Raw genomic sequence first — 12156 nt, forward strand, 5'->3', positions numbered from 1 at the left:
AGCAATTGTTATTATTGGAAGGAACATGCAACGCACACAAATATATAAGTAAACTGATATACTGAGGACGCTGCATATTAACTACAATAAAAAATTCTCAAATCTACATACATTTTTAATTGTAAATCCATCAATATTTCGCTCATATATCGGTATCCTCTACTGGTTTCTGTGTGAGACAATGATGATTGGTTACTACAGTAGTTTAAGGACCGTATGAGACGGGCAGTTGTCACATCTGAAAGGTTGTATGGTACAAAGATTAGTTGTCAGTCTTGCAAGGATGTTTGAGACAAACAATAGTTGTCTCTAGTTGTAAGGTCGTATAAGACGAATATTATTTGTCTCTAGTTGTAAGGTTATATGAGACAAACAATAGTTGTCACTAGTTGTAAGGTTGTATGGGACAAACAATAGTTGTCTCTAGTTGTAAGGTTGTATGAGACAAACAATAGTTGTCACTAGTTGTAAGGTTGTATGAGACAAACAATAGTTGTCACTAGTTGTAAGGTTGTATGGGACAAACAATAGTTGTCACTAGTTGTAAGGTTGTATGAGACAAACAATAGTTGTCACTAGTTGTAAGGTTATATGAGACAAACAATAGTTGTCACTAGTTGTAAGGTTATATGAGACAAACAATAGTTGTCACTAGTTGTAAGGTTGTATGAGACAAACAATAGTTGTCACTAGTTGTAAGGTTATATGAGACAAACAATAGTTGTCACTAGTTGTAAGGTTGTATGGGACAAACAATAGTTGTCTCTAGTTGTAAGGTTGTATGAGACAAACAATAGTTGTCTCTAGTTGTAAGGTTGTATGGGACAAACAATAGTTGTCTCTAGTTGTAAGGTTGTATGAGACAAACAATAGTTGTCTCTAGTTGTAAGGTTGTATGAGACAAACAATAGTTGTCACTAGTTGTAAGGTTGTATTGGACAGACAATAGTTTTTTTATCAGTTGTAAGGTTTCATAAAACAAACAATAATTGTCACAAGTTGTAAGGTTGTATTAGACAAACAATAGTTGTCTCTAGTTGTAAGGTTGTATGAGACAAAGATTAGTTGTCTCTAGTTGTAAGGTTATATGAGACAAACAATAGTTGTCACTAGTTGTAAGGTTGTATGAGACAAACAATAGTTGTCTCTAGTTGTAAGGTTGTATGAGACAAACAATAGTTGTCTCTAGTTGTAAGGTTATATGAGACAAACAATAGTTGTCACTAGTTGTAAGGTTGTATGAGACAAACAATAGTTGTCTCTAGTTGTAAGGTTGTATAAGACGAATATTAGTTGTCTAGTTGTAAGGTTGTATAAGACAAACAATAGTTGTCTCTAGTTGTAAGGTTGTATGAGACAAACAATAGTTGTCACTAGTTGTAAGGTTGTATGAGACAAACAATAGTTGTCTCTAGTTGTAAGGTTGTATGAGACAAACAATAGTTGTCTCTAGTTGTAAGGTTGTATGAGACAAACAATAGTTGTCTCTAGTTGTAAGGTTGTATGAGACAAAGATTAGTTGTCACCAGTTGTATGAGACGCTGATTAATTGTTACTCGTTTTAAATTGTTTGAGACAAATATATGTTTTCACTGATTGTTAAGTTGTGTTAAGTAACTTATATAACTGTTGTAGTTGACCTTGTGAATAGTCAATTGGGACATTACATTTCCAGTAGATATGTTGTAGGGGAGCCGGAGGGGGTCTGACTAACGCTCATAGTATAATTAACATTGTAGTACATGTATACTTGATATTTACAGTGGTATTGCAATGGTCGTATCTTGCGATATTAATAAATATGTAGCATTTTCATGGGCTTAACATTTATATTCTCATCTCATAACGTCAAAAATGATATCACCGTTTGTAACGTCGGTTTTCATTCGTTGATTATAATTTCTAAGAGCAAAGAGTCCTTCAATCAAAGTAGATTTACCAAGGAAATATGAAGAGTAAGTCAAATTATAAGGATTAACTTGAATATATATATATATATGTTATAAGATCATAATCTATTCATGTTAATCCTTAAATATTTGGTATTTTATTATACAGTGTATGAATATACATTTCCATATGTAATATTTTAATACTTTTATTGTACAGGTATAAATTATTTTGTCGTATGATATCTTATATGAAGTATAATTTGATAATACAGTAGATTTTAAGATAATATTCAAGATTTGAGACATGTTGAGTATGGTCATGGCTGATGGGAATCACCCCTGTATGATGTAGACGGTTTTTAAGTTAGTACTAGGCAAGCGTTAGACTTTATCAATATTATCCCCAGGGTTGAGATGTTACGTAAGACGAGGTTATATGTTTGTCTTCCATGCTTTCCTATCGTTAGATACCTGTCGTGTTATCATCAATAATACACGGAATTCTACAATGCTCGATTTGATATTGTTATTCTGTAATGACGTCATCCTATTGTGAGTCATTGTGGTTTCAAAATATTAGAGAAAAGTCATAATTATCTTTCCTTACTCAAAACTGTAATTGTTACCTTTTGTATATAACATGTAGGACATTTAAGGATTGAATAAAGTTATGTTGAGGTGTATGGGGGTATACACCTCAATAGGTCTTGAGACAAATTTTATGAACTGCGAAGCCTTATATTGATATTTTTTGATATTTTTGTATATATTTTGTCTTTGACAAATAGGGACTTGTGCAAGTCTACCACGGAACTTACCGAAATGTACGTCATCACTCTTCGTCTATATATAGTTATTACTTTCAGGATTTCTTTCGTGAACAAACTTAATAACGAATTAAAACAAGTATTATCTTTAATAGAATTTATTTGATATAAATATGATCACTTTTGAAAAGGATATAGTCCAAGGTCGATAAATGTATTCCTACGCCGGACATAGTTCATTGAAAAATGACTTGAGTTAACTATGGTAGGTTCATTGTGTCTGAATTAAGTGGAAATATAAATATTACGTAATACCCTAGAGGCATTGGCCCGTCAAATAAGATCGACGAAGGTAACTTCATCAATTGTATCATATTCTCACAAGTGCGCCATACAACGCGTAAAATGTTATTGATTAAGAGAATGTGGTAATTTATCGCTATGGCATTTTTAAAATTCATTTCCCCCTAGGAATGTACTCCAACTACTGGAGGAGTAGTAGGAAGTGTAGATAATGCTAAAGCTAGTAAGACACCTGCAGACTCCTGGCGCTATATACGCAAAATGTATTTTTTTTATCGCTGTGATTTATTGGACTCCGGGGAAACGTCGGAGGTTCCTGGACGGGCCTGCCTCAGGGTCTATCCTAGACAAACGGCGTTCTGTTATGATACATACATGTATATACCTAGTACATTATATATGTTTGACATAAAGGAATCGGTGCTTAACGAATGGGTAAGGATCTGGTATAGTTTCAGTCTGGTCGACCGTTCTCCATCCTCGGACATGTATATATTGCGACTACTCACCTTCCTAAAAAACAGAAACAAACAAATGTTGGTTTCGTCTTTTTTTCGGTCTCCTGCGCGTAAACCAATGAAGTAGCTATAGTAGAGATCAGAATGTACTTTGCTGTCTTAATACACTCCTTCTCTGGTGGGCAATGTTGTAAAGCGTCCTTCTCTGGTGGGCAATGTTGTAAAGCGTCCTTCTCTGGTGGGCAATGTTGTAAAGCGTCCTTCTCTGGTGGGCAATGTTGTAAAGCGTCCTTCTCTGGTGGGCAATGTTGTAAAGCCTCCTCCTCTGGTGGGCAATGTAAAGCGTCTTTCTCTGGTGGGCAATGTTGTAAAGACTCTTTCTCTGGTGCGCAATGTTGTAAAGCGTCCTTCTCTGGTGGGCAATGTTGTAAAGCGTCCTTCTCTGGTGAGCAATGTTATAAAGCGTCCTTCTCTGGTGGGCAATGTTGTAAAGCGTCCTTCACTGGTGGGCAATGTTGTAAAGCGTCCTCCTCTGGTGGGCAATATTGTAAAGCGTCCTTCACTGGTGGGCAATGTTGTAAAGCGTCCTCCTCTGGTGGGCAATGTTGTAAAGCGTCCTTCTCTGATGGGCAATGTTGTAAAGCGTCCTTCTCTGGTGGGCAATGTTGTAAAGCCATTTGGCGTTATTGTATAAGTTCCGTCTTAAACATTCGGTGTAGGACCCTTCCATTTAACACAAGGCTTAGTATATAATACTGTAGATATTGCCCTTGAAGTTTACCTAACAATACATAATATATACTATAACGGGGTACCATTTTACCTCAACATGCGGAAGTTTGTTTCGTGTGGATGCGGCATTGTTGTACCACCTCTACGGTAAGTTTTTCGTATTTATCACTTGTTTGAAGTATTGATGTTGAATAGACACACCTTTCAGAACTCATTTGTTTACCTCGAGCATATCGCAAAGCCATATCCGGCTAATGTATGTTCTACAATTTTGCGGTATGCTCGAGACAAACAATAAGGTGGTGTATGGAACAAAATATATGATACGTAGCCTCACTGTACATGTGATTGTCAATGTTCCGTAATGTATGTCAGGGTTCCGTGAGGTATGTCAGGGTTCCGTAAGGTATGTCTGGGTTCCGTGAGGTATGTCAGGGTTCCGTGAGATATGTCTGGGTTGCGTGAGGTATGTCTGGATTGCGTGAGGTATGTCAGGGTGCAATGAGGTATGTCTGGGTTCCGGGAGGTATTTCAGGGTTCCGTGAGATATGTCTGGGTTCCGTGAGGTATGTCAGGGTTCCGTGAGGTATGTCTGGGTTCCGGGAGGTATGTCAGGGTTCCGTGAGATATGTCTGGGTTCCGTGAGGTATGTCAGGGTTCCGTGAGGTATGTCTGGGTTCCGTGAGGTATGTCAGGGTTCCGTGAGGTATGTCTGGGTTCCGGGAGGTATAACTTGGTTCCGTGAGGTATGTCAGGGTTCCGTGAGGTATGTCTGGGTTTCGTGATGTATATCTGGGTTCCTTGAGGTATAACTTGGTTCCGTGAGGTTTGTCAGAGTTCCGTCAGGTATATCTGGGTTCCGTAAGGTTTGTCTTGGTTCTTTGAGGTATGTCTGGGTTCCGTCAGGTATATCTGGGTTCCGTCAGGTATATCTGGGTTCCGTCAGGTATGTCTGGGTTCCCTGAGGTATATCTGGGCTCCGTCAGGTATATCTGGGTTCCGTAAGGTATATCTGGGTTCCGTCAGGTATATCTGGGTTCCGTCAGGTATATCTTGGTTCTGTAAGGTATATCTGGGTTCCGTAAGGTTTGTCTTGGTTCTTTGAGGTATATCTGGGATCCCTGAGGTATATCTGGGCTCCGTCAGGTATATCTGGGTTCCGTGAGATGTGTTTGGGTTCAGTGAAGTATAGATGGGTTCCGTGATATTTGTCTATTCAACACCAATGCTTGATAAAATTGATTAATATGGACAACTTACCGCCAAAGTGATATGATATGACCCCTGGACATACAAGATATCTAGATGGTGACGTAGATCGGTACCCTTGTATTGTGTATGATAATAATACGATACGATAGGCTAATATCATGTTTTCAATGTACAGTATATACTTCCATGATGGAACATGTCGGGGTATGTTAGATACGGAAACATATTCATTAATGATTTGATACCTTATCTAAATGTATTGTAATTATTAACAAATCAATAAAACAAACAAATTTTTGATATATATTTTTTAAATAATAGCATTCAATTAATATAACTAAAGAATATGCATTGGATATAAAACTATTATTATGTGTCGTTACTAGATTACATTTACATACATATACAAAACTGAAAAAAACATGATATGGGTTTAAAATGATTTCGGACTAAATGATTTTGCATAATAACATTTTGAGAGTTTCATTGCAGCATTAAATATCTAACGCTTGGCTCGAAGGAATTATAATACGAGTGATATACATATTAACATGATTATCATGTTAAAACTGGGTTTCCTCGGTGATATATGGACTGCCTTGATCAGAGTCACCGTCTACCGAAGATTCAACATCAAAGCTGCAAATAACTGTCTGTGTTTCGATGTTTTTTGATTTTAGAAGATTTTTGTTGAACGTTGGTATACCCCGGTACTTAATCCACAGTTTTCTTGCGTCATCCAGCTCCTGTTGTGTAGTCTGGGTACCAATGTGACCAAAACGTTCGCCATGATAAGTTCTAACAGGAGACGACCAGAACCCAATGTCGTCCGAGTTGATACTCCTCGTGCAGCTTTCGTTTGTGGAATCCTCCAGCGTGTCGTCTGGATTGTTCATTTGAATCTCTATATGGTTACCCGTAATGCTGATACCACCTCTACTGTCATCGTCCTCACGTTCAACTCTCACAATGTCCGAGACTTCGTCATCCTCCAGTAAACTATCCTTTCTGTGATTGTCCATCTCGAATGCGTAGTTTTCCTCCGCATGACGCCCGGGATGTCGCGTCTTCTTTCTACGTCTGTGTTGTTCACACGTGGCCTTGATGGTGCCGATGTCTAGAACCACTACTAACGCAATGATGCTGCCAAGTATGATGGTAGCCACTACACCAGCCCCTGTGGCTGAGGGTCTATTGTCTACAGCACTGGTCCTCCGCTCCCTCAGGCGCTTCTCTCTAATCTTGTCACCCATTGCCACCAGCTCGTTCTTTATATCATCAAATGTCGGTTTGGTAGTCGAGGACGGCTCCTCGGTTGTTGTCGTATGTTTAACTGTTGTCGGTGGCTCTGTAAAATAAAGAATGATGCTTGAAAGTCTTGTGTGCGAGATTACTTCAGGAACGAAAACATATCGGACACAGAAATTGATTTCATATGCAATACGTACAAAAAGTTACACCTTTGAACAGTGTTTCCTGTGGATGTTACTTCCCCGTGTGGCGTACTTTGTTTACAATACTTATCTCGTTTTAATCAGATCAACTTATTATTTACATGAGAAGTAATAAACCGTAACTTTATTTTGTATTGAATACTAGTAACACTTTCGTATAATGGCTATCATGATAATATTTCTATTGTGACGGTGAATTGTGTTGGTTGTTATGGTGGTGAGATATGTTGGTTGTTATGGTGATGAGATATGTTGGTTGTTATGGTGAGATATGTTGGTTGTTATGGTGAGATATGTTGGTTGTTATGGTGGTGAGATATGTTGGTTGTTATGGTGAGATATGTTGGTTGTTATGGTGAGATATGTTGGTTGTTATGGTGATGAGATATGTTGGTTGGTATGGTGAGATATGTTGGTTGTTATGGTGGTGAGATATGTTGGTTGTTATGGTGATGAGATATGTTGGTTGTTATGGTGAGATATGTTGGTTGTTATGGTGGTGAGATATGTTGGTTGTTATGGTGAGATATGTTGGTTGTTATGGTGGTGAGATATGTTGGTTGTTATGGTGATGGGATATGTTGGTTGTTATGGTGGTGAGATATGTTGGTTGTTATGGTGATGAGATATGTTGGTTGTTATGGTGGTGAGATATATTGGTTGTTATGGTGATGAGATATGTTGGTTGTTATGATGATGGGATATGTTGGTTGATATGGTGAGATATGTTGGTTGTTATGGTGATGAGATATGTTGGTTGTTATGGTGGTGAGATATGTTGGTTGTTATGGTGGTGAGATATGTTGGTTGTTATGGTGATGAGATATGTTGGTTGTTATGGTGATGGGATATGTTGGTTGTTATGGTGGTGAGATATGTTGGTTGTTATGGTGATGAGATATGTTGGTTGTTATGATGATGGGATATGTTGGTTGATATGGTGAGATATGTTGGTTGTTATGGTGATGAGATATGTTGGTTGTTATGGTGGTGAGATATGTTGGTTGTTATGGTGAGATATATTGGTTGTTATGGTGTGATATATTGGTTGCAATGGTGATGAGATATGTTGGTTGTTATGGTGGTGAGATATGTTGGTTGTTATGGTGGTGAGATATGTTGGTTGTTATGGTGAGATATGTTAATTGTTATGGTGGTGTGATATGTTGGTAGTTATGGTGATGAGATATGTTGGTTGTTATGGTGATGAGATATGTTGGTTGTTATGGTGGTGTGATATGTTGGTTGTTATGGTGATGAGATATGTTGGTTGTTATGGTAGTGAGATATGTTGGTTGTTATGGTGGTGAGATATGTTGGTTGTTATGGTGGTTAGATATGTTGGTTGTTATGGTGGTGTGATATGTTGGTTGTTATGGTGGTGAGATATGTTGGTTGTTATGGTGGTGAGATATGTTGGTTGTTATGGTGGTGAGATATGTTGGTTGTTATGGTGGTGTGATATGTTGGTCGTTATGGTGATGAGATATGTTGGTTGTTATGGTGGGGTGTGATATGTTGGTTGTTATGGTGAGATTATGGTGTTATGGGTGATGAGCTATGTTGGTTGTTATGGTGGTGTGATATGTTGTTGTTATGGTGATGGGATATGTTGGTTGTTATGTTGGTGAGATATGTTGGTTGTTATGGTGATTGTTGGTTGTTATGGTGAGATATGTTGGTTGTTATGGTGATGAGATATGTTGGTTGTTATGGTGATGAGATATGTTGGTTGTTATGGTGATGAGATATGTTGGTTGTTATGGTGATGAGATATGTTGGTTGTTATGGTGGTGAGATATGTTGGTTGTTATGGTGATGAGATATGTTGGTTGTTATGGTGATGAGATATGTTGGTTGTTATGGTGGTGAGATATGTTGGTTGTTATGGTGGTTAGATATGTTGGTTGTTATGGTGGTGTGATATGTTGGTTGTTATGGTGGTGAGATATGTTGGTTGTTATGGTGGTGAGATATGTTGGTTGTTATGGTGGTGAGATATGTTGGTTGTTATGGTGGTGTGATATGTTGGTTGTTATGGTGAGATATGTTGGTTGTTATGGTGGTGTGATATGTTGGTTGTTATGGTGAGATATGTTGGTTGTTATGGTGATGGGATATGTTGGTTGTTATGGTGGTGAGATATGTTGGTTGTTATGGTGATGAGATATGTTGGTTGTTATGGTGATGGGATATGTTGGTTGTTATGGTGAGATATGTTGGTTGTTATGGTGGTGGGGATATGTTGGTTGTTATGGTGAGATATGTTTGTTGTTATCACGATGAAATAATGTTAGTTGCTATGGCGATTAGATATATTGGTTAATATGGAATGTTTATAGTAGTAGTGTCTGTGGGTGTTATGGAGGTAATATATGTTTTGTTAGTTTTGGTGATCACCATTTGACGGATATTTATTACATGGTTACGACAATGATAATTTGTGTATCTATCATAACTTGGTTTCGTCCCGCCATTAATCAATGATACTGCTGGTGTATTTACTACATGTACAGTGAACAATAAAATCACACAATTACCACAAGGAGCACGTGTCATGGCATCACATATTAAACCTTCGTTTGGCACTTAAAGACTCGAGATACCAGATGCAAGTGCAACGAACTGCGATCAACCAATAGCGATAATTCTCAAACAGTTGATATCGCGGATCGCCATGTACAGCCATTGCAGTGTCATTGGACAAGGACCTTGTAGTGTCATTGGACAAGGACCTTGTAGTGTCATTGGACAAGGACCTTGTAGTGTCATTGGACAAGGACCTTGTAGTGTCATTGGACAAGGACCTTGTAGTGTCATTGGACAAGGACCTTGTAGTGTCATTGGACAAGGACCTTTACCCCAAACGCTCAAGAGATCATGCGACAGGCCTCCCGTACAGATTTCAGTGAGAAGCTACCAGTTACTATAAGGAATCGCCTCTAAAGGACCTCTGTTTACGGGGGGATCAAGCCAATAGGTAAACAAATAAACAGAGCATGCATGTTATTTCGATTCTTCTAAGCACACCATTGACATATTAGCTAAGCGTTTGAAGTTTTAAAAACATATGTAGGAGTTGAAAGCAAATAACGACAGAAAAAAAATCTACAATTATCCATTGAATTTTTGTTTGATATAAACATCTATCGTCAGTAATACCATTAGATATATGGAGTATCGTGAAATTTGTTTGAAGTAGAAATTACATATCTTTATCGTGTTCCTTCGTGTTTTTGTTGGTAGTCTACAATACGGCAGGAGTTTAATTATACCACAGAGTTCAACTCTCTGGAAAGTCGAATGCTTTGGCGAAGTACTAAAAAACCAGTATTTATTATCCTCGATTTGGGTACTTTATAAATAATTATTGGAGATAATAAAATACATAAACATTCCAAACTGACGTAAAGTTAAAAATGACCCATAACATTAACATACATGTAAGTATAAAATCTGAACTCAAAGCTAATATTTATTGTACCAAACATAGGCTACTGTAAACGTCCATAATTTTGCGCATGATTAATACACTGACAAATTGGGACATCCAAAGTAATACTATATCGAAACGTTGAGTTTTCAGCGCGAAAATTGCAACAGTCAGATGTCAAGCTAGTAATGACTGATACGTTATGGAGGTTTAAGACGATACATCATGCTGGTCTAGGGGGAGACCAAGAAACACACAAACTGATATTTTCTGATCCATTGAAGACAAGTAACCCGTAAACTTGGACGTGGATTTTATGTTTTGGACCAGAACCAATTCGCCAATGATAAACTTACTATTATCCAAGGTTTATCGGACTGACCTTCATCTTAACCGGTACATATGATGTATGTACCCCACAAAGGTCACCAATTGAAGTCTCATTAAAGAATATACATGGATTGACGTCAAGGTAAAGAAGTTGATTTGACAACAAAACAAGTATGACATGGCGTAAGATACGGAATGGTTATCGCTTGACTAGGAATTATAGAGGAAACCGATGTGGTGTGAGACAGATGTGTTAAGTTAGGAATAACCGAGAAAGACAATGCTGAATAAAACAATAAAATATCATTTTAGCTTTAAAACAAAAATCGTTGGTAGCACTAAATATAAGATATTAGATATAGTATAATGAAAATCATATAAAGCTAGCATCAGCATATGAACCAGGAAAAAGCGAGAAAAAATTAACGCAACTAGATTTATTTACACCACATACAAATTTCTGCAGATATTTTGGTATATTTAACCAGTATAAACATGATCAGTTTCAGATTATCCACAAGAAAATACTTTCGTCTATGCCCTCGTATATAAACACAAATTAGTACAAGTAGCCGTAATTGTAAAGATAATATATAACCCGCATCACCATTTAGGTGGAGTAGTCATAACAAGCTTTGATGTAGGTTCCAGTACTTAACCGACTGACAGGCTGTTCATTACCATCTCAAGCCGACTTCTCCTCCGTCGACCAGTCGAGAGTGTATGATTACAAGAGAAACTATCGTTTGGTTTTACTTTGTAGAAAAGTATAGACGTAATAAGCCGCTACAACCAAATCTGATAGTCTCCTTTGGTACTTAAACTATGTCAGTATTACAGGCACTTCCGTTATAATTTTGCTACAACGTCATTAACTCCTAATTTCAACAATATCATATAATATGTATTAGTGTACACACCTCTCGTTAGAAGGTGAACTTCCAAAGCCTATTTATCTTTTGCGTCAGAACCGTGTATTTGATTACGGATTAGATATGGATAATAAACACCAACTGTTTATAATTATCTAAAAAATAATAAGACGATAATGCAAAAACCACAGTACTGGAAAACAAGTTTACGTACAACTCGGAGAACAATAACGAAAGTAGAAAGCAGATAATGATATATAAACGAAGGCTGTCCTCGCCCGCTTAATTTCATTAGCTGTTTACTTCTATCGTATAACGTAACAAAAAGGGACAACTTACAATTAACTTTCCGTTTCTAGATAGCAACATCCATGCTTCCCCTACCTTCGATTAGAAGTTGATGGCTTGTTCCCATCATCACGATACTGACTACCGACTGTAAAACTAAATGTAAAACACAAAGATTTTAGAGATGCAGGGTGATGAAGATCACGAGGAAGGTTTATGATCCACATACTGATCTCAATGGGATAATTCTATGACAGTTGATATGTCTGGTGGTTCCATTGCCACCACCCTAGATATCACCGTGTGGAAGTGGCCTATATGACCTATATTTGTATGTCGGGTGTCGTCGGTGAAGCAGATTACGCTTCCCCGTCCGGATTACCTGGTCAGGTCCCCCTTGTACATTTTCAAGGAT

At 37.7% G+C, this 12156-nt stretch overlaps 1 protein-coding gene across 1 annotated transcript in view; it reads right to left on the reverse strand.

Moving 5' to 3' along the window:
- Positions 1–5740: 5740 nt before the first annotated feature.
- The window catches only part of LOC117338999, a 30390-nt gene continuing 23974 nt past the window's right edge, over positions 5741–12156 (reverse strand). Inside the window, exon 7 of the mRNA XM_033900364.1 lies at positions 5741–6712. Within this exon, the coding sequence (XP_033756255.1) occupies positions 5928–6712 (785 nt within the window). The 3' untranslated portion in view covers positions 5741–5927. The remainder of the gene's footprint in view (positions 6713–12156) is intronic.

Source organism: Pecten maximus, chromosome 12, assembly GCF_902652985.1.
Source record: "Pecten maximus chromosome 12, xPecMax1.1, whole genome shotgun sequence".
Lineage (NCBI taxonomy): Eukaryota > Metazoa > Mollusca > Bivalvia > Pectinida > Pectinidae > Pecten > Pecten maximus.